The sequence below is a fragment of the Ixodes scapularis genome, unplaced genomic scaffold, assembly GCF_016920785.2.
Source record: "Ixodes scapularis isolate PalLabHiFi unplaced genomic scaffold, ASM1692078v2 PGA_scaffold8__174_contigs__length_109621045, whole genome shotgun sequence".
Lineage (NCBI taxonomy): Eukaryota > Metazoa > Arthropoda > Arachnida > Ixodida > Ixodidae > Ixodes > Ixodes scapularis.
Genome location: NW_024609883.1, coordinates 9,899,943 through 9,923,454, shown reverse-complemented (window position 1 = coordinate 9,923,454; position 23,512 = coordinate 9,899,943). Strand labels below are relative to the sequence as shown.

The following is a 23,512-nucleotide window of genomic DNA, read 5'->3' as shown; positions in this document are numbered from 1 at the left end:
GGGCGGCTCTGAAGCAGTCTTACGACCACACAGCAGGAGAGAGCTTTGACATTAAAGTGCGAGTGAGCGCGACTCACACCGGCCAGTTCTCGATCGGCGGTTTTAGGGCGGAAAGAAACCGAATTTCGAGCCGAAAATTTTGTTCTGGGTAGTTGGGCTCTCATATGTCACGCACAACTAAAAACCTCGGCGAGCATATATACCCTGTCAGTGTCCCTTTAAGAGAAGAATTGTTTCCAGTACGTTGGGGGCGGCTCTGAAGCAGTCTTACGACCACACAGCAGGAGAGAGCTTCGACATTAAAGTGCGAGTGAGCGCGACTCACACCGGCCAGTTCTCGATCGGCGGTTTTAGGGCGGAAAGAAACCGAATTTCGAGCCGAAAATTTTGTTCTGGGTAGTTGGGCTCTCATATGTCACGCACAACTAAAAACCTCGGCGAGCATAAATACCCTGTCAGTGTCTTTTTAAGAGAAGAATTGTTTCCAGTACGTTGGGGGCGGCTCTGAAGCAGTCTTACGACCACACAGCAGGAGAGAGCTTTGACATTAAAGTGCGAGTGAGCGCGACTCACACCGGCCAGTTCTCGATCGGCGGTTTTAGGGCGGAAAGAAACCGAATTTCGAGCCGAAAATTTTGTTCTGGGTAGTTGGGCTCTCATATGTCACGCACAACTAAAAACCTCGGCGAGCATAAATACCCTGTCAGTGTCCCTTTAAGAGAAGAATTGTTTCCAGTACGTTGGGGGCGGCTCTGAAGCAGTCTTACGACCACACAGCAGGAGAGAGCTTTGACATTAAAGTGCGAGTGAGCGCGACTCACACCGGCCAGTTCTCGATCGGCGGTTTTAGGGCGGAAAGAAACCGAATTTCGAGCCGAAAATTTTGTTCTGGGTAGTTGGGCTCTCATATGTCACGCACAACTAAAAACCTCGGCGAGCATATATACCCTGTCAGTGTCCCTTTAAGAGAAGAATTGTTTCCAGTACGTTGGGGGCGGCTCTGAAGCAGTCTTACGACCACACAGCAGGAGAGAGCTTTGACATTAAAGTGCGAGTGAGCGCGACTCACACCGGCCAGTTCTCGATCGGCGGTTTTAGGGCGGAAAGAAACCGAATTTCGAGCCGAAAATTTTGTTCTGGGTAGTTGGGCTCTCATATGTCACGCACAACTAAAAACCTCGGCGAGCATAAATACCCTGTCAGTGTCTTTTTAAGAGAAGAATTGTTTCCAGTACGTTGGGGGCGGCTCTGAAGCAGTCTTACGACCACACAGCAGGAGAGAGCTTTGACATTAAAGTGCGAGTGAGCGCGACTCACACCGGCCAGTTCTCGATCGGCGGTTTTAGGGCGGAAAGAAACCGAATTTCGAGCCGAAAATTTTGTTCTGGGTAGTTGGGCTCTCATATGTCACGCACAACTAAAAACCTCGGCGAGCATAAATACCCTGTCAGTGTCCCTTTAAGAGAAGAATTGTTTCCAGTACGTTGGGGGCGGCTCTGAAGCAGTCTTACGACCACACAGCAGGAGAGAGCTTTGACATTAAAGTGCGAGTGAGCGCGACTCACACCGGCCAGTTCTCGATCGGCGGTTTTAGGGCGGAAAGAAACCGAATTTCGAGCCGAAAATTTTGTTCTGGGTAGTTGGGCTCTCATATGTCACGCACAACTAAAAACCTCGGCGAGCATATATACCCTGTCAGTGTCCCTTTAAGAGAAGAATTGTTTCCAGTACGTTGGGGGCGGCTCTGAAGCAGTCTTACGACCACACAGCAGGAGAGAGCTTTGACATTAAAGTGCGAGTGAGCGCGACTCACACCGGCCAGTTCTCGATCGGCGGTTTTAGGGCGGAAAGAAACCGAATTTCGAGCCGAAAATTTTGTTCTGGGTAGTTGGGCTCTCATATGTCACGCACAACTAAAAACCTCGGCGAGCATAAATACCCTGTCAGTGTCTTTTTAAGAGAAGAATTGTTTCCAGTACGTTGGGGGCGGCTCTGAAGAAGTATTGTGATCACACAGCAGGAGAGAAAGTGCAGAGACTTCGCGCTTCAGGGTACCTTCAGTTATTTCCATCATCGTGGAGAGCATGTTAAAACCACGTAAACGAGGAAGTCGAAACCGAATGAAGATCTCACCTGTGGTAATGCCCTACCTTCACCGTCTATCCCATAACTTAAACAGTTACCGTATTTACTCGCGTATAGGTCGACCTGTTTTTCAAAAATCGCCTCATCAAAACTGGGGGGTCGACCAATACGCGAATCCCGGTATTATATTTTTCAACTTTTTTTTTTTTTTCGGGGGTCCCGAAGTTAGGGGGTCGACCTATACGACGTATCGACCAATATGCGAGTAAATACTATGTTTTGCATAACTGTTTAACAGTTATGCAAACAGTTATGCAAAGTTTGAGGTTCCCAGCCTCCTCACAGCGCCCGACAAACTTAAACGATTATGTCCGAAAATCAACGAGCAGCAGGATACCCATGACCTATGTAAAATCAACCATGCACGGAAGTTTGTGGAATGTCACAGTGGTATCATATACGAATTAATCTTTTGAAATTCCCTGACTTTTTTAGGTTTTCCCAGGCAATTTCAGGTGAAATTCCCTGACCACTCTAGAGGCGGTTAAATATATAAGACCATTGCAACACAAGGCATTAATATTGAGCACAATGAGGATTATTTTGCACGGGCCTAATTCTAACTTGCATATTCTGAAATATTTGGGTTCGTCCAGTCCGGATTAAACGAGCACTTTCTTGCCGCTGACATCGTCAGTGAAGACGACACTTCCGGAAACACGACGCTACACTAGGAGGGGGCACGTTGCAATATTGGTGAAGCCTAGTCATAAAAAGTTTAAGCAGTATTGTGCCCAACGTGACCGCAGATCTCTCTGGCGATTGATCCGCGCGACATGTCACGTGCGAGATGAATGGTTGATTGTAGAAGGATTCCTTGCATGCTTGCGCGCGCTCCGTCCGGTAGGTTTTTATCAGATCGAAGGATAGACGAAGCCTAGCTACGGTCACGTGATGCGGTCATGTTGGGCTGATAAGCGGGGAGAGTAAGGAGGAAAATGAGAAAGACGCGAGGCGTCAAGGGGGCATGGCCTGTGGAGACTACGCGGCTGACGTCATGCCCTCTCCTACCCTTCTATTCTCCTTGGGGGAAGCAGAGCCCGCGCCACTCTAAGCAGAATTTATTGCCTAGTATATTTCTGCCAAAAGTCTTCAAGTCTTTGCTCGGGGCACTGAATGGCGTTTCCGGCTCGCTTTTTGACAATTTCCCTGACAATTCCCGGTTTTCCTGGTCGCTAGACACCCTGACGAAATAGTGTTGTCATGTAGAAAGGTGTATCTAGGACACTCTGGGAGGTGCATCAATGCTAGACTCGGAAAAAGAGGGGACACTGCCCAGAAAAAAAAAAAAAAAATTCTGCAAAAAAAGTTGATTTTGAAAAATGACATATTTACATCCACCAACATCTAAAGAGTATTCCCAGAAAGTTTAATTAGTTTACACTGCATACTTATTTTTTATGAGTTATTTTCTGTTCACCGAAGCTAAAGAAAAGGTATGGTTTGGAGCACTTTCAGCGCATTTTTCTCCGTTCCACTTTTTCGTATAAATTTCATTTTAGTCAAGGTTCAAGGTTCAAGGTGTTTAATGGCACATCTTCCACACAGCCGAGTGCCTGAGGCAGCCAAAAGGCAGAAGCCCGTACAGCCAAGTGCTGGCTGCCTCCTCGGCTGTGTGTTAACAGGTGAAATGATGATGATGAATATACAAATGAAAGGGAGGAAGAAATGATAGGTACACAGAGTTACTGAGCTCGGAGAGCACGCGACACAGTCCTGCTGAAGTCGCGGAGTTCGTCCCCAGTCCCCGGCAGGGGTGGGCGCGTGCGCTCAGGTAAGGACAGGTACGTGCTCACCGCGGCGGGGAACAGCGAAGCTTCGTGTCGCCGGGTGCGGGCGCGGAGAGGGATAGGGCAGCCTGTCCGGCTAGAGATACGGGGAACTGATGCTAGGTAGGAGCCGGCCAGCGAAGGGCCAGCGGCAACAGCAACGAGTCGCGGACACGCGCCACTGTTCGTCGGTGGCTCAGGCGGTGCCAGCCAAGAGACCGCAGGCGTTCATCGTAGTCAGAGGAATTGTCGTGGCGGGCCAAGGTTCGAGTCGCGCGGCGCTGCACACTTTCTAGGCGCTCAGTGAGGTGTATATGATGAGGGCTCCATATTGAAGAACAGTACTCCAGTCGAGGAAGTACCAGAGCCGTGTACAGTGTTTTCAGGGTCTCCCGTCCAAAACGCCGTGAAAATCGAGACGCGAATCCCAGTACCCTGCGAGACCTGCTCACCACCTTAGCCACATGGCAGCTGAAATCGAGTGAGGGCGTGAATGATACACCCAAGATGTTGAGCTCCTGTACAGGTGGGAGAAGGAGCCCTCCAAGCGTGTAGTGTGGAGTCTGAACCTTCCTGGCCGAACTGAACCGCATCACGGCACACTTGTCGTGGCTGACACGGAGGTGGTTAGTGGCAGACCAGACAGCCAACTTGTCCAGGTGAGCTTGCATGGCGGCAAGATCATCGGGGGAGCGTATGCACATCGCCAAAGTAGTGTCGTCGGCGTATTGGATGGTGAGGAGCCTGTCGGACTGCGGAATGTCACGAACATACACATTGAAGAGTGTTGGGCCAAGGACGGACCCTTGAGGGACACCCGAGGGGGCTGAAAGGGTATGCGATACAGCACCCTTGTGCCTTACACGAAAACTGCGATCAGCGAGGAAGGCACCAATCCAATGCAACAAGCTGCCTCCTACCCCGCAATCCGACAACTTCCTACTAAGGCAGTCGTGGTCCAGCGTGTCAAAAGCGCTGCTGTAGTCCAGTTGGACCACGTCGGTGGGAAGGAGGCCGTCCATGTTGTCACTAACGTAGTGAGACACAGTTGCTAGGGCGGTCTCACAAGAGTGAGAACGTCGGAACCCATGCTGCAGGATGGTGGAAGAAGCTGGAGGCGCTCCAAGTGGTTGAGAAGATGCCTGTTGATGATTCGCTCCAGGGTGCGGCACAGGATAGATGTGATGGAAACTGGACGGTAACTGGATGGGTCGCTCGGTGACTTGCCCCTACACTTAAAGACAGGAGTGACCAGGGCCTGTCGCCAACAATCGGGCAGGACAGAGTTGTCCAAAAGAGATTGGTAGATAGCCAGAAGGGATGGAAGAACGTAGGGCTGGATCATCTTGAGGAAGGTGGGAGGGATACCGTCGGGACCAGTAGAAGAGGAAGGTTTGATGCAGCGGAGGGCCTCCTCGAGGTCTGAGGAAGTGAGAGAGAGAGATGCGAGGGTATCAGGGTTGGACGACAAGTTAATGTACGCGTCATGGCGGGAAGGTAGGGAAGGGGTAGAAACAGGTGTGAACGCTGAAGCGAACTGGCTACCAAACATGTCGGCAATCTCCCCAGGTGAGGAGACTATCCTGCCATTGGACGTGAAAATCGGCTCCTGTCGCGTAGTCTGTGACTGGCTGACGTAGGACCAGAACACCTTTGGTTCCTTCCGCGCTCGGAAAGCAATCGTGTTAGCAAATGCAGTCTCAGCAGCGTTTAGGTCGGCCTTTAGGGAGCGCTGGAGTGCCTTTGCTCGCGAAAGTGTCTCAGCGCGCTGCAGGCGGGCCGCACGCTTGAAGAGTGCCCGCTTCTGAGCAGAGCGGATATGTTCTTTTGTGATCCACGGGGCTCGAGAGCGTCCCCGGCGAGAAACAACACAGGGTACGCACTCCTTCTGGATCGCACACACATAGTCGCACCAAAGGTCCATGTTCTCCAGGCAGTCGTCGCCCATAGTCGTCATGCACCATGGGGTGAGATGAGACAACCTAGCCATGTGCTCTCTATCAGTCCGGTGAAACTTCCATACTGCGCGAGCGAAGTGGCCCTTGCGGGGAAGCGCCATGGCGTATGCGAGTTCGATGGCCAGGTGGTCACTTCCGGAGAGGCCAGGGTAAACATCGCAGGAAAGGCTTTGAGTTGGATGGGACACGAATACAAGATCGAGGAAACTGGAGGATGGGATATAGGTGGGGGAGCGGCAGATCTGGAAAAGCCCCAGTGTCGACACCAGGCCCAGAAGAGTGTCGTCAGCCGCATCAGAAGGGATGGGAGTATCAGTACCCCACCAGTCGATATGGCTGTTGAAGTCACCGAACAGCAGTACTTCGCGATAAGGCTTCGCCAGCGCTTTGGTCAGCGATACGTCGAGGAGGTCATAGGCAGTAGCCCTGGTGGACGGCGGGCAATAAGCTAGAACTAGGAGGGAGCTGCCTTTTGGGCGGCGGAGTTCAAGAAAGACGGCCTCCAACTCCGGGTGCTCCAGGTCATACCTCCTGACTGCCGGGAGGCTGGACGGCACGGCAATGAGCACACCACCACCGTGGGATGGACGGTCACGACGATGGACGTTAAAGGAGGTCTGGCCGAAGAGCTCGGCGTCACAAACGCCAGCGTCCAGCCACGTTTCCGTAAGGAGAATGACAGTGCTGCCGGGGAGGGCTGAGGAGGCGAGCTTGAGGTCTGACAACTTATTCTTCTCACTCCGGCAGTTAGTGTACCAGAAGGTGACAGTCTTGTTGAACGGATTGCTCGGCTTGGGGGACGGTGATGTGTCAGGGACGCCCGGCGCGGAGGGAGATGAAGAGTCAGGGGCAGCCAGCACCTCGAAGAAGTTGTCTGCGAGCGGTGGCAGCGAGCAGACTAGGCAAAACCATGGGTCGCCTCCTTTACCTAGCTTGCGGTATTCTCCTAGTGACATATAAACGCAACCCCGATGAAACTAACCATCGCACGAGTCGCAGCAGATGGCCGCTTGATTGTCTCGCACACGCTTCGTGCAGCTCGCACAGGAAGGATGCTGCGGCCCAGGGTTTGTTGCGATGTCGCCGGCCAGCAGAAGAACACAGACGGTGCGAAGGTCGAGGCGGTGTCCCGTGATGCCGGACAGAGACAGTCGGCGGTGCGGCTGGGAGATGCGCCGGTGTTCCGTCGCCGTTTTCGAGCTAGGCCTAGTAGGTGTAAATGGACCGACGGCCGCCCATGCGGAAAAGCTCGGGGGAAAGGGACTGGCGACGTACACTGAGATCTGCTGCTTGGCATGATGGTCGAGAGCTAAAGAGTTGTCAAGTCGGAGCTTACAAAGCGCTACGAAGATACAGCATAGCCGGAGCAGCGCAAACATGCGACTACCCGCCATGGAGCCACCTCGGAGCGGTCCACGTCCACGCACACAATCGCCCAGTCAAGCGCACGAACGTTAAATGGGCACACCAACACGGGAACACGACAACAGCACACAACACATGGCAAGAACGACAGGTTCAGATCCCAGAAATCAGCATCTCGCACATTCTGATCGGCCCCGACGACCCCGCCAACCGGATTCTAGGATGATATGCGTGTGCGCTGCATCATTTGAAGCCGTTATAGCCCAAAACAAACAAATGAGTCAATCTGTCGTTTGATAATGGCAACACAGGGACGGCTCGTTCTTCACTTTTAATGACTTAAATTTAATAAAGAATGCGGCTATGGAACTTCTTTGTCAATTTACGAATGTCTTTTATAAAAAATTTTGACATTTTGTCGAACACACAGAAGACCAAAAAGTTTACCAATTTCGCAGAAGAGAAACTTCATAGAAATAAAAACTTTTTACAAAAAAAAAAACTTTCCATAGCAATACCCTCTGGGCATTCTGCTACATATCTAGCAAATAAAAATCTTGAGTATTGCGATAGTTATCGTGTTGCTGATAGAAGCTGCTCTAATTTCCTTCCCATTTAACCGACAGACCTGAAATTTCGTCATGCATCATCTAGCATGACCACCAGCCTATCCTGTAAATTTCATTCATTTTAAAGGGAAACTCCGCTTCATTTTTGGTTTTGAAAAAAAACAAAACAATGCAGTCCTCTTCAGTATCGCCTAGGAAGACCACACGTCAAATATTACGACGCAGTTCTGTCTAAATGTTTCATAAACGGTTCGGCAAACTTTGCAACTCGCCAAGTTGCCGAAATCGGTTGACTCGAGCGGGCGAATTCAGGCGCAACCAACAGCGCAGTCAAGGCTACGGCATGGGCGGAGCCAACATTGAGCTAAACGTCACAATCATGGCCCCCTATTGCTTGTTTTTACTTCTCCGGGAGAGTGTAGCGCATGACGTCAGCAACGTTGCCTCTCGGCGCTCAGGCTCAGCGGTGTCCACGTGATTGCCGTAACGCGTCTGCGCAGCGCGCTTCTTGGGAGCCGTCCGGCCGCCCGCCGTAATCCCGCCGTTACCGCCGTCTTCCGAGTCACAACCACCGTCGTCGTCTCACCGTTTGTGATTATTGTCTCTCGGAGTTTCGTCCACACTACGGACACAACGTGCGCAGACTTATGCCGCAGTTGTGCAGACGTCGTCGAATGCCGTAGACAACAAAACGTGGCGAAGAGTACGGTGCCAACGACACTCACGCCTGCCACACGCCCGCCCCATTCCCACTGTGCCGTCGTTGGGCCGAGGATCACGTGACATCTCGTACCACGTGATGGCCATGTTCTTGGCGGCCCGAGGCCAATGTTGCCGGATGGAGCCAAAGTTTCGGTTTCGATTTCTGCACGTGTTTAAAATTAGATTTAAAAATATATATCCCATTTTTCGCGAAGCAAAAGACATAGTGTCTTTTACTCGGGCTTTTAAATTTGAAATCACTCATTATCCCGAAATCTTCGAGTTGACCCTCCTAGGAGGTGTGTCTCGGGCCATCTTGCTGTGCATGTGAGAGATTGCGGGTGCAAACCAAACATGCTTTCCGAGACAAAGGTGCTTTAACATTTTAAGGAACAAAAGACTAGAGAGGTGTATGAAGCGTGCAAGATTGCAAATAAGGGCCTAGTCTGTATAAGTATGCCTTCGATTGTTCAGACGGCGAAAGAGCTCGATTCTTTTCATTTTAGTCCCTAAATTATTGTATTCCTTCTTGTGATAGCCAGTACTTTGGGTCACCGTCAACTCTGTCGCTCTTTTTCCTTTTTGTGATAGCTATAGCAGCCTTTGGGTCACCGTCATCTTTGTCATTCACACGTGAATATTTGTACATAGATATATTCACTTGGGAATTGGTTTTAATATAAATTGCCATTCATTTAATATGACTCTCGGAGATAAGTTAATTTCTGGTAACTACCTTCTCCCCCTTCCTTACTTTAATAACCGCACTTGACATCTTTCTTATGTTTCACTACCTCTTCATAAAAACCTGTTCTGAGTCAGCGCTCTTTACTTCCTGTTGCCTCTTCCTTCCTCACCTTATTTGCGCTGTTTAAGTCAACAGGCCTCGTGCACTGGCGCATTTGAAGCTACTTCAAAGGCAAATGCAAGCACCATCGGAGGTACCCAATTCACACGATCATAAGGGTCCCTTTAGCTAAGGGACCTTTATCACTTTGCTAAAAAGCGAATGAGTTTGCAATCCACCGCGAGTGGTATTTGCTCACTACCCAAGAGTGCTCATCCCACGGTTGCCACAGGGTGGGATGGCTCTTGGGCAAGGTTCGGTTCGGAGTAGCCACATAAGAATGCCCACAGATAACACCTATTTTAGACAAATAAGCTACACTACTTGCTGCTAGTTATCCTACATTCCCAAATGAAAACTATACAATCGGTCAATTCCACTTGGAAAAGCTGATTACCGAACACTAAAGTCCTTCTCACACATCCATGTTTCAGCGCAACATGTTCCATTGCAAAGGTGGATTAGAAAGCTGCCGAGCATCCCTGCGCAAAAATAGTACATAGTTGCATTGAAATGCAGTCGACGGCAGTCAAGAACCAACGAAAACTTGCTGTGGGTGCTTCCAACTCGCGAGTAGCAAGCGACGTCTTTGACATGGCAGTGCCAAGCGCTAGAGTCGGCATGGACTTTTCGTTCTGTTCCCAAGACCTGAACTGCTTCCAAACCTAAATAAGCAAGGTTTTGTTCCAAACAGGCAACCAGAAGCCCAGCCAAACACAAACGTTGGGATGCACCTTAATTAAGCGTGACTATTTTTTAAAATGTTCAGAAACCATAGCCTGCAGAGAAGCATGTCCACCTAAAAGAGTGCACATCACACAACTGTTCATTCCCATAGCATTTATTTTATTCTCACACTTCCATGACCTTTTTCTTCAAAGAAGGGAGCCACTCCAAATGTCACGATTACATCGAATTTATTTTCAATTAGAATTGTATAATACTGCTTCATGGCTTTTGTAACCAAAAAAGTAAAATTTTTCAATTTGGTGCGTTGTTTTTGCACTACCAATCTACACCTGCATACTTGAAATAGCATATGCACGCACCTCAGGCCAAAAGGATGATAACATATAGAAAAAAAATAATGGAGAAATAATAGCCATTTTTCCCCACCCCAAATCAAGCACATCACTAAAAAAACATTGCTTAGAGTGCTTGACAATCGTAAAAAATCCACCGCACTTACCATATAAATTACAAAGTGATATCACATTCAGTATCATACCTATCAGAGCTACACAATAGCAGAAAAAGAGAGCACATAATCAAGACGATACTAGCATTGTACATACATGCAGCTACAAGAGTGGCAGAAAAAGTGGACGCGAAACAAACATATACATGCCTCGTATGCCGACAAGGAGTAAAAGGGTGGGTATACATTACGCCACTGAATTTATTGACTGCCCCAATGCTGCCAGAACGGCCAGAACATAAAAACTAAATGCATTCTGTGTCTGGCCACACCGAGGTTAAAAAAATTTAAGAGGAACAATGGAGAAACCAGCGCACGCATCGCGACCTTTGAACGACCTTGTCAGTCACAGCGGTCGAAGACGCTTGGCCCCCCATCTGCTTTTGGTCGAGATTACAGCTGCCTTTTCGCGTGCTGGGTCACGCCGCTCCGACGGAGAGGGGCGCTCCAGGGTTGGGGATGCCCGGAATGTGACTTCGGCTGAGCGTGTCCTGGATCAGCACCTCCACCATGTTCCTGTCGTCCTGAAAACCAGACACAAGCAGATGTACAGGTGCATCTAGTTGGCTGCATTCCGGGCACCAGAGTTGTGCAAGAGATGCTTGCAACCAGGCAAATCGTAAATATCTTTTGGATAACCCGGACTCGCCGGCTCTAAGCGGTGCAACGTAAAGTAAATATGCAGGCGGCGACGGACCATCGAGGAAGTTCGGCTTCCAGGTCAAGAACCCAAGTGCCGACCGAATAGATCACGAGCCCTCGGATCCAGACCGCGACTTCGCAGCAGGGTGGACTTGAAGAAACCAGTTTATTCTGTTGACACCAAGGTGGCCGCCGCCGTCTTGACATCTCGCCTGACCCTGCCGCCAGTTTCTCCTTCTGTCCGGGGCCATCTCTGCTGTGCTTGCCACAACTGGAGCTTTCTTTTCACGTTTTTTTCCCTGCCTACGTTGAAATTATGTGGATTCTATATGTTGTTGCTATATTTCGTGCCTCCTGTTAATCAACTTAATTGCTTTCTAAACCTATCCAGTATTTTCTTTTTTTTCTAATTCATCGAGTTGAATTGGATTGTGAGTGAATCGACGACGCAAGAATACGGCCTGAATAATATGTTATTCTAAGCGAAAATCCAACGTCTTGAAAATTTTCACCAGCTTATCAAAACGACGGCCACGTAGACACGGCTGAGGCATATCAGTTTTTGTATTGATAAAAAGAAGCAACTTTAGGCGCCACGCTGATGCAAACTCCTCACATTTTGCTGAAATGTAGCAGAGTAAGCAAGTTGTCGCTAACGGTGCAGCAATCGTCACTATAATCTGTGAAGATCTAGCGGTCATCGAGCGTTCGTGCTAAGAGGGACGAGCAATGTGTTACGTGCTGCGAGCATGCTTACAGATCAGCGACCTTCGGTTTGTCCCATTTGCTCGCACGGCTCAGCCTAGCGTGAAAACTACTGGTACATTAGAATAAACGCACATGTCACCTAAACTTGCGCGACGTATTTCTGTGCAAACGATTTCTTGGGCTTCTAAAAGTCGACCAATTCAAAAGTGTCAAGCCTAAACTGCCTGAATTGGGCATACCGTTTGAGATTATAACTACCGCCACTGCTCCATCAAAGTAGCGGTGCTTCGATGGCACAACCATCTAAGTATTGAAGCAACCATTATCAATGCCATTCTTTATTCTTCTTTTAATTGGGGAATCGGTAGCTTGAAACTGGCCCCAAACTTGGACAGTCCGTGGACACTAGCACGACATGTTTAGAGCACACAGTGTGGCTATGTTGCCACTGCAGTACTTGTGAACTGTCACTAAGTGAGTCTTGACCGCGGGACGCGGTTTTTGCATCTCACTGTCATTTGCCGCCACAACCGCGTCCGCAAATGCACGCTAGCGGCCATAAACGACGTCTCCTGTAGGCTAGAAGAGCCGGCACAATTCAATTTGGAAGTCAGCGATGGCGGTTCGGAGAAAGCGCCGACTGGTGGCGGCCCGAGTAATTGATACACGAAAGGTGTCTATAGAACACCCATTCACTACCGCTTGCTATTCAACTAAACAATGCATGCAATGATGCGTCCCATTACTTGCCAAACCTTGCCACACGAGTGAAAGCTATCCATGTCTCAAATATTAATTTTAAAATATTTTTCCTCACATTTCCTAACAAAAAATTGGTGTTTCTGAGGTTTTCATACTCAATAGCCCGTATTTAGGCAGAGAAATGAGCGTTAAAATTTAATTCCCTTACAAGTTTTACTCGTAATCCGGCAGCATGTAGCAATCGTGGATATGCGGACATGGCACTCAGGGCTCAGCTTATTTGATTACGCCGTAGGAGTCAAATTTCTGGACGCCAATAAGCGGCTCCGAGGTCGTGCTTCAGCGGCGGCACCGCTGTCGGCAAAGCGCATGCGCAGACAGTTTACCTCAGTCGAATCTGGTTTCTGCATGTGCGCAGTGCCCAGACCTCGTGCGAGCAAATGCGGGCCTGTTTGCAAACGGCGCGTTGACTTATAAAGACACACTTCGGCACAATAGCTATCGGCCGCAGATGTTCTCCACCCCCCCTTTTTTCCTACTTTGCACCACCGTAGTGGTGAGTCTCCTGTTGCAGCACCTGAAGAAAGCTCAACTGAATGCACTCATTCATTCAGGCTAGAGCAGTCTTGTACACATTACTCGGAAAAAGTAATCAATTACAATTAGACTCGGTTATAAAGTATTCAATACGCTAACTCAATTGCCCAAGAATATGAGTAATTGACCGTTACTTAAAAGAGCAACTGTTACTTCTCCGACTACTTGAGATTTTCTAAACGACAGAGTTTTCTGCCAGCTTGAAAACAGGTTTTTTATACTTTCCATTATTCTATTAGAATCACCGAATTATAATTTACTTATCTTAATCCACAAACTTTAATAAACCATCCTCCTGTCGGACACTTGGTTTGAAAATTTCTTGGTAGGAAACTTCGAGAAAGAAAGGGTGTCATTAGAGAGAAAAATATTCATGGTTACAAGCAATTTCAGTACCAGCAAAAGTAGTCCGATTATTTCCTAATAAATGTATTCCAATGATTATAAAATTACTCCAAAAAGCAATCAATTGCAAATAATTTGTAACGAGTACTACGCAGCGCACCTTGTTGATAAAGCCGTAGTGGACCAGTTCCGTGACCAGCACCGACGGCGTGTCCTTCAGGGAAAGCTCACACGTCAGCTGCCGATTCATTTTGTCGTCCATCCGCAGCAGCAAGGTCATCTGGACACCGGGCAGCCAAGTGTGAGTGGGAGAAAACGGATGTCGAGGGCCCCAATCTATGCGGCGGGACCGATCGGGACCTAGGGACCGGGACATTGCCGCCCGCTGCGATTGGTCGGCGCCGTGCTGCTGACTGATCGCACTTCGTCCCACTTGGTCTTGCCGCATAGGTTAGGTACCCAAGACGAACCTACCAAGAGCTATCCAAACATACATGGGCAGAACTCACTCACGAGTGCACTCGCTTGTCATCACCATACAACGCGAGGATTGAGTAAGTTCAGAGGCCTAGAAAACTCTCGAGTTGGAGGTTGAGTGAAAGGTGTGAGGTTGTCGATGGGTATGAGTTTGGTGAAGACGTGAGCTCGGCAAGATCGCGAGTTTGATGAGTTCTCGAGTGTGGGGGGTTCTCAAATTTGGTGAGTTCCCGAGTTTGTAAGCTTGGTGAATTGAAAAGTTTATAAGTGAAAAATTCAAGGAGTGGATGGCTGTGAGGGTGAATGAGTTTGAGTCGTTTGTTGGGCTGAGCTTGAGAGTAAAGTAATGGCTATTTCCTTCATTTCAAACCTGTTGCGGCTGAGCAAGTTAAAATGCAGACGTCTGGCCGTCCCACCTAGCTAGCCTCAGAGGCCAACATGACGTGTTGGCCTCATTAAAAGAGAATAAAATTTTAACATTGTTTCCAATCCATTTTCTTATATATTCCAGTACGAAAATTTTAAAGAAGACAACTTCCTCGTCGTCAAGAACACAGAAGACAAGAGGCAGGACCAAGCGGAACAACAATTAATAACTTAATACCAAAGAAAAAAAAACGAAACACAAATACTCATAATTGCTCGCAAGATTCTCCAAGTTCGTTCCAATGCCAATGTTCACCTGTCTCCCTGTTTTTCTTTTTAATTGGCTTTAAGGACTAAAGAAACGTTTGGTCAATTACGGCCCTCATTTTTTATATTATATTGGATCAAACCTGTTATACCGTCAGGTGGTGCAGGTCGAGAGGAACAGTTTATTTCCTTTTTTTTATATCTCACTTAGAAAGTTCTCAACCCTGGCAAAAGTCACTCTGCTGCTTGTGAAATGAAAGCCACGTCAGCTGCTGTAAACGACTTATTCTTCGCGGGCTCTATATTTCGTGATTTAGTTCAAAGCTGAAGTTCTGCAATAATTCACAGGTTGTAATTTTCGCGATGTGGTGGGATCTCAATATAGATTCCAATGTGTTTACATTTCAGCGGAACTGTTAGCGGGCTTTAATTTTCGCAAATGGTAGTCAATTTGCGAAATTCGCAAAAATGAGGTTTTCGCAAAAATTAAGTCGTTTACAGTAAGCTAAATGATGCTAAACGCAGATCTATGTAGCTTCGATAAATCCTCCGGTGAAAAGAAAAATTCTGTTCCCTGTTAATATAAAATATGTTCTCAGCGAGGGCAACCTTGAGAAAACACGACATAAAAGCGTTACAACCGAGAAAACAATGTCACCTGTGCAGCGGGGCTCCCTCACAGGCGGTGCACCACTCCCACCGGCTGGTGTAAACGATCATGCGACCATAGCATGGTGACAACCAATGCTGTTTTTGTCGGTCATGGTGAGAGCGAATGTACCGAGATTTACTGATCCCAAAACATTACATACAATGATTTTGTTGGGTATACTCTGACAAAAGAACCGTTGTAAATTTTTAACACAGTCTGGTGGTAGCTGATAAAACTTGTTTGCTCGACTGACGTCTAACTCCTGGTTAGCTCAGTTGGTAGAGCGCTACACTGTAAATGGAGAGGTCTCTCGTTCGATAGCTGTGTCCAGAGTTTTGTGTTTGTCCTTTGTCCCATTGTTCCCCTTCTCCAGGGATCATTTTCGTCATTCTTGTCCAGCTGGCTTCCACCTTTGCATTTAATTGCATTATTACAGATAAGGATTTGCTTTTCTAGGTCATTCCTTATGACGAGATCTGCTAGATTTTGTGAAAGGCAGTGTATGTTTATGATTATTATTTATGGATTATCCGAGCATTTTCGTGAGCCAATAAAGCAGGCGTTTGTCAAGAAGTGCTGCATCTGAAAATGATTTATGTTCGAAATAGGCACTCTGGCCAAACTATGCAATAGGTAAGGACTATCCATAAAAAAAATTTCTTCGGACAAATTTTGCTTTTGTGGGGGAGAAAATGGAAGAGAAGATAAGGTAGTCTAATGGCTCGCCCAGACAGGATACTTCAGAAACTGTGAGGCGACACGACTCCGACATAAGGCGAGCGGTGGTCCGCTTCTGTCCATTCTTTCTGTGGGGGGGGGGGGGGGGGAGGGGCCCCCGTCAAATTTTGCTCGTCTCCTCTACAGGGCCTTGAGCATGCTCATCACGCGGGTCCAGACAGCCACTCACAAGCTCTGTTGGCTGTCGATCGATTACTCCAGGCCTGCTCTTCAGTTCCCCAAAACAGGAAAGGGAAGGGCTGTGTTTGAAATCTTACCCAAATCGATCCGGGCTACTCTGGCAGGTCGTGTCACGTGATAACGCAGATAAAGCGACGCTGGACGTGGGTAGGTTTTCGAACGCAAAGGTACAAAACCCTCAGCCTGGAGTAAGATCAAGTAGATGATGGAACACGGCCAAAGATACGAGGGCCCGGCAGAACAGATGGACAGCATTGGTAGGTGGCGTGCGACGTCAAGTCTGACGAGCACCGAGGTCACCGAAAAGCGGAGGAGGCAAGGAGGGAAATCGTGATGTTTGCTTGGTTGTGTTCAAATGGACATCAAACTGGTGGACTGCTGAAAGCTTCAACTTCCACGGTTTTTGACAAAGTCGTGTTGCCTCACGATTTCTGAAGTGTCTTGTTTGGACAGGCCTTAAGCAGAGTGCACTCCATTATATTCTAGCAGAAGCTCCCTAAAAACTGTTGAATGGCCACTGGCTGCTTCCAAAATAACCACTCAAGCACAAACACACCAAGCACTGTTTTTGCAGCACTTTCTCTGCAAAAGACAACAAAAAGCTGGTAATAAAACACGAAAATTAAATACATCTTAATCCCACAAATATGGGAGCCAAAGAGTGCCCCCACGAAAGGATGCATATATTTCTTTTACATTCAATTAATTACCGTATTTGTCCGATTTCCTTTTTACACTCGAGAATAACTACTCTAATGTGCCTCCAATTTTTGCTGTCGTATCTGGTTCTAATGTGTGGGCAGTTTTTATGTATATCTTTCCCTAAATAATGGTGCACACTAGAATCAGGCATGCACGGCACCATTATTAAAGGGGCCCTGCAATCATATTTAAGCGTCTACCTTTTTTGCGGTTTCCACGTCTCTTGAAGTTCGGGCAAGCCAGCCGGCACGGAGAGAGTAACTAAATATCAGTGCGGCATATTTTAACCAGACGACGCGGAAACCTCCTCCACCGACGAGGGCGACCCGCGGTACCGAAAGCGCGCAAAATGTGACGTATTTGGTCCTTGGCTTACTACTGGTCAGAGCCGCTAAAAGCTTGTTTTTAGTCGAAATACAAAATATAAGTGGCACGAACCGTTTCAATTACTTATAAAAGTAGTTTTTATTCACTATTTTAGATGAGAAAAGAAACAAATGCAGTTTATAAAGTACGGAAACAAGAAATGACCCGTCGACATACCCGCCACCAAGCGGAGGAAAAGGCGGCGATTACTAGAAAGAAGTAGTGGGATCGGGCGCCGACACGGAAAAATCCCGGATGTACGCGGCAGCGCTGCGGTCGTATGGGCAGGAGGATCCGACCGGCTCCGAGCCTTCCGAAGGCCGTCGGCGAGAGGCTTTGTCTTACGGTTTGGCCGTTTCGCGGTATGGCAGCGCGAAGTGACTCCCACTCTGAACTGATCTTTACCCCGTGTTTGCTGTCGTTTGCGGCCAATGAAGTGTCATGCCGAATTAGTGTTTAATCACGCAGCAAATGCAATGAGAGCCGCTCTGGCTGCCCGCTGCATACAGCCTGTCCTGAACATGCTTTAGTGGCGCCCTCTCACGCCGTTGACACGGAGTGCGGTAGCCGTGAGCGCTCGCGATGAGCTCACTACCCCTCCTCTAGTTCACGGCCGCTCAAGCAACCAAGGACGTCATGAGAGACGTTATTTTTTGCTTGTTTTTGTAATTTTGATTTGCCTATAACTTTTAAAATAAAGCGAATTTCAAGAAAATAAAAGTTTCACTAAGTTACTACGTTCAGTGCGCTCAGGTTCGGTACAAATTAAAAATTAGTAAAAACATGCTTGCAGGGCCCCTTTAAGTTGCGAGACATATTCTATTAGATGTCTCATTCACAAAATTTAGTGGATTGCTTTCTGCAAAATTTATTGAACATTAGCTCTCTAGCAGCCATGCGGCAGTTTTTCGTGATGCTCTTTTGTAATTTTAGACCCATCTGGAAAACTAGCCCTATAACACATGCTGCAATAATACTCGAGCCTTGAAATGTCCGACAGGCCTATACGGAATACCGATCATAACCAATAGTGGGAAAACATTACTGTGAACGAAGAACTGAATGAAACCTGCCAAGAAACTTGTAAAAGGAACTAAACGAGGATGACCTGACTCACCACAAAGTTCTGTGACTCTTCTTGCTGCTTGATGTTGCACATCATGTTGATAATGCGCCGCGTCTCCGCGTCAAAGGGCTCCGGCGACGCCGACTGCACCGACTCTGAGACCTCGGGGGAGGAAGCACGGGGCCTCACAATTGGCTGGTGCGACATGACAAAGGCTGTCAGAGGGTAGATGCCGTTCCTGGGGTGGAAGAGAGAGAATTCCACTGAAGAACTGCCACTTTTCGAAGGATAGTGGGACAATTATGCGCTTGGAGAGCAGAAACTGCTTCGCAATTTCTAAATAAAACTTGAGGCAGAGAAGTAATATTCCATCATTAATGCACTCTTTACAAAGGTCACGGCACATGCGTAAAAACCTGATCCGAAGGATAGGGTCGTTAAATAGAAGAGGTGTTGTTCCGTGGCATTCTCTGCCACTTGTGGCCGGTCCTGAATTTTTATGTAATCACGCCGTACCTTAACACTTTCGCACACTTCTGCAGCTCTATTGAATCTTTTCGTGACAGCAAATCATGCGCTATAGTTTATGACATAGCCCCACGGTTACACACAGGCTCACACCCTTGATACGCCAGTTATCTCTCGGTTCCTTTCCCAAGTCTCATCCTTGCCACAGTAGTAGTGCCAAGCTCATAATCTTAGGATTGTGGTGCCAATTCTCGTTGGGCAACATCTGAAATTTTTTCTACTTCTTAATTGTGTGTTCTACTTTAAAGATTTCCCTCTGTGTTATTCATCATAGTAATGCCACATCACACTTTCCTTGGGAATTCTAGCCCTTAAACACATTCTCTATTATGCTTCATAAATGTGAAGTCTATTATGAGTGTCACAAGCTACTGAAAGTGAAAGGATTGTTTCACAACTCCTTTAGAGCTTGGCATACAGAGTTATTTTCCACCTCGTTGAAAACTAGTTCTCTTTGCTTCTTTGTACTCATTTTCAAGTTCCCCTCCCTTCACCCAACTCCAATGCTTGATTAATTGTGCGTTTGATATGATACAATATATTTATTTTGGCTCAAGAGCCATGGCATCACAGAGAGGCAAGTTGCCATACTTTGAAGGCCCGTGGCACTGTATGTTATAATGATACAATGGTATTGTACAAATAAATTTTAAAACAAATGACACAACAGCAGTTAAGGAAGGACACTATCCAAAAAGGTAAATTTTTAACCTTTGGCTTAAAAAGAATAAAATTTACAGTATATGGTGGCAATTCCGAGGGAGAATGCAGTGCAAAGTTTCATCTGTGTACATGAAATGTGAAATAAATTATAGTGTTTTTGTCAGGAACACACTGACATTGTTTATAAAAACTATCAATAGAAAACTAATGTAACCCAACATTTTTCTTCACTAGATACACAACAGAATGTCTGGAGAGTGCAGCTGTGAAAATTTTTTTCTAGAAGTAATTGATTTTATGCTAACATTGTGCTAAAAAATTAAATGCATTTTTTGTCTTTCATGTTGTCGACAAAATCTTAACTTTTTTATAAAAGAAATACACAAAGTAAAAAAAACAATTCCACACTTGCATTGCCCATTAAATTCCAGTTAGAAAAAACAATGAGTGAGCCTTTTCTTTTATCCTGCTACCAAATGATAGGTTCCTAAAGTGAAATTTATGCCAAAAAGTGGAAGAGAAAAACGTGTTCAGAGTGCTCGACCCTCTACCTTTTTTTTAACAACAATGGACTGAATATAATTTATAAATAAATAATTATGCAGAGTAAACAAATCAGGCTTTCTGGAAATACTCTCGAGATGTTGGTAGATGTAAATACCGTATTTGCACGAATATAACGCGAGGGCAAGTTTTGATGCCCTCAAAAAGAAAAAAAAAAATTATTACTATTATAACGCGAACCGAGGCCGCGTCAATTTCTCGCACTCGGGGACATAGCAGAACTGAAAAGTCGATGGAAACAGAAGAAATATCAGTTTATGTTTTGACTGCGCTCATCCTAACTGCTCAGGTCCCTCCGTTTACAATCCACTTGGCGACTACGCAGATAAGCAGCAGCACGGCACCTGCTCGTCTGGTAGTTCCCTTTTCTTCGGTGGGAGCTCCTTGGCAGCCCACAATCCAAACAAGGCAGGGAAGCAGAAGCACCAACACACAAACACCAGATCACTCTGGAGCAGAAACTAGACAATGCGCAGGCAAAAAAAAAAGGACTGCTGAATCCGATACACGATCACACTTCTTGTTCTGGTCCCTCTGCATAAACAAATGCCTCGTGTTGCCATGTTGCACAATTGTGTAAACGCGGTTGGTGGTCTTGGCTTGGCTTGTGTTGACCTGACTTGGCCCGGCTTGGCTTGGCTCGAATTGGTCAGTGCCCGCATTCCCGCATGGCGCGCGCACGCGCTAAATTTCTGTGGGGTGCGCGCGTTGTGCAAACACAAAAGCGATAAAATTTTTTTTTTTGTTTTTTATTTGCTTTTTTACGTGGCCCAATAGCTAATAAATTCCCTTCCACACCCCCACTTCTTTTCCCACCGGATATTTTGCATTGAGCTGGAGGAATGACATTCTCCTCTGGCTTTCTCCAGACTCGCGCGCCTCGTGGCTGAACTCGATTTGGAGCACGTAATTTAAAAAAAAAACTCGCGTTATATTCGTGCAAATACGGTACGTAGGCCATTTTTCAAAATAAACATTATTTTCAGAAATTTTTCTTCCTGGGTATTGTCTTCCCCTTAAGGTTATAACAAATCAAATGAGGTAATATTGAAGAGAATGTTAGAATTCTACATGTCCGAGAGCTTATCTTAACAGGAAGAAAGGTAGGCTCAATCTTATATGATTACACAATGGACCTTGAAGCACTTGTGAGACCAAGCCATATGCTAGTCCAGGAAGCCTTCAATTAAAAAAACCCTTCATGAGCATGATGCACACTATCTGTGCCAACGTATCATAAAACTATGCACGCCAAATTCAAACCAGGGCTAGCTGCCAGGTGACATGTCCGAGTGCTACACCAACAAATAAACTACACTTTCAGCTAAATTGCGGCGCAACCTGTGCCCTCTAGGCATCAGTACAGCAAGCATTTGTTTCCTCAACTAGCACCTTATGCCTAGTAGCGAGGCTTGATAGAGCGTCCCACTGGTCTTGGAGAGTTCCCGAGATTGGAGCCCAGGCCAGAAAGGTTCTTTCAGGAGCACGCTTAGGGGAAAGTTACGCTCCATCGCAAGTGGAAACACTATTTATACTTTAATAAACCTTCCCCACCACAGGGACTTCCCCTAAATAACCATCACTTAAATTGGAGGGATTCTTAAACTTTATGATATTGAAACCATTATCTCTTTTGAATGGCAATCAAGGACTTCCTCCTCGTCTCGGTATAGATGTAATAAAGCACTGCAGAAGCCTACAGACATTGTAAAGATAAATGCAGATACCAAGAAAAGTTTTAAAACATTAAGGTGGACTAGGTGGATAAGCATAATGGAGAAATAGTATTAGAACCATAAATTACGCCCGATGCTTCGTGTTTCTGTCTTTTAACGTCCTTAGCGCTGTTCATTGTTCACAAAGAACTATTGCCACATAGGAAACAATGGAGGGCTCAGATCTTTGCAGTCATACTGTCACGAATTAAGGCGACGAGAAGGCGAACAGTGAACTGATAATAAAGGTTTAATGGGTGAACTTGTGCCAACCAAAAATAAGTAATGAAAGAGCGTCGAGGCAGCAGAAAAGCAGGCGGCGATTCGGCAGCAACACAGAGGGCGCGAGAGAGACTGAGTCGAAAAGGTCGCGGGCAGCTGCTTATCTACCGTGCGTCACTATCTCAAAAGTTCAACAAAGAAAGTTTGAGCGTCGCGCGCTCGGGGCCGAGGATGAACAGGCACTTTCGAGAACAAGCAAGTACAGTGTAGACCGCATATAACGTATGTCGTGGGAGTCGCGAAAATCCGCACTATAAGCGGTACCGCGCTATAACCAAAACATCAATTTTTCAGGCCAAAATACATGCCATGAGACAACTTACCTTTGTCAAACAATTTATTTTATGTTAGATGACAAATAAAGCTTAGTTTAAGAAAATTCTGGATTTCACCAGACTAGTACACTTCTCTCTCAAGTGTGTCACACATTTTGAAAGAAGTGAGCGACTTTTGCCTCGCGCAGCCTTTTAACGGCGTCGCGGGTTGCAGACGGACGTTGCGAGCGTTCAGGATTGTTAACCCTAATCACTTTTCTCCGGTGATGAAAACGCGTGAAAATTTGCATCCTTTATAAGGTACGCGCCAGTAATACCTTCAACTTGAGCACACGCATGAACTGCTCCAAATAAGAAACCCGGGCAATGTTCGAAAACACAAACGCTTAGAAATCACCACTGTAGTCGAAGTAAACAAACACAACGACACGGGCTTTTCTGCCGTCTTGGGAGTGCCGCCACGACATTGCCGCACGAGTAGGTGGATCTTCCCTTCTAGTACGTGCTGGGTTATCATAGCGACACACAACGAAAATTCACAGTCAAGGATAGCGCTTTTACGGGGAACGACACTGGGGAACGATGAGCGTCCACCACACTACAACCACACTGTCTACGTCGACGATCACAACCGACGCCATGTTTGCGGATAGAAGCAGCCGGCCCGCGACCGGCATGCAACGCGCGAACACTTCTCCTCGACCTGCGATTGGTCTGTCGTTGCGGTTGTTTCCAACATGCAGAGCAGAGGGACGCACAGCACGCATGTGAACGACACGTGCGTGCGTCCCTCCGTCGCTATGGCAACTGAAGCCTCTCTCTTCGCTTCTCCCCGCTTTTTCGAGCAACCTCCTTGCCCCGCGAGTGCCGCTTGCGGCTAGCGCAGTTATCTAGTGTCGCACAGAGAAGCGTGCTCGCTGCGTTGGCCGACGCGGTCGGCGGGCTATTTCAAAAACCGCACTATAACCGGTATTTCCCTTCGCGCGCCTGCATTTTAAGCGGTATGTAATTACATGGAGTTCTATGGGAGGCGGACCGGTGGTTTAAAAAAGCCGCGTTATACCCGGTCCGGCACTATAAGCGGTTACGTTGTAAGTGGTCTATACTGTAGGAGGGAAATTACG

The 23,512-nt window shown here is 47.1% G+C and overlaps 1 protein-coding gene across 2 annotated transcripts in view; it reads right to left on the bottom strand.

The window, feature by feature from the left end:
* Positions 1-10,180: 10,180 nt before the first annotated feature.
* LOC115329209 (nuclear receptor-binding protein) overlaps positions 10,181-23,512 on the bottom strand; it is a 40,463-nt gene continuing 27,131 nt past the window's right edge. For both annotated transcript variants that reach the window (XM_029990749.3, XM_029990750.4), the window contains exons 11-13: positions 18,413-18,599; positions 13,708-13,827; positions 10,181-11,077 (exon numbers count right to left, since the gene is read on the bottom strand). In XM_029990749.3, the coding sequence (XP_029846609.1) occupies positions 10,973-11,077; positions 13,708-13,827; positions 18,413-18,599 (412 nt within the window). In that variant the 3' untranslated portion in view covers positions 10,181-10,972. The remainder of the gene's footprint in view (positions 11,078-13,707; positions 13,828-18,412; positions 18,600-23,512) is intronic.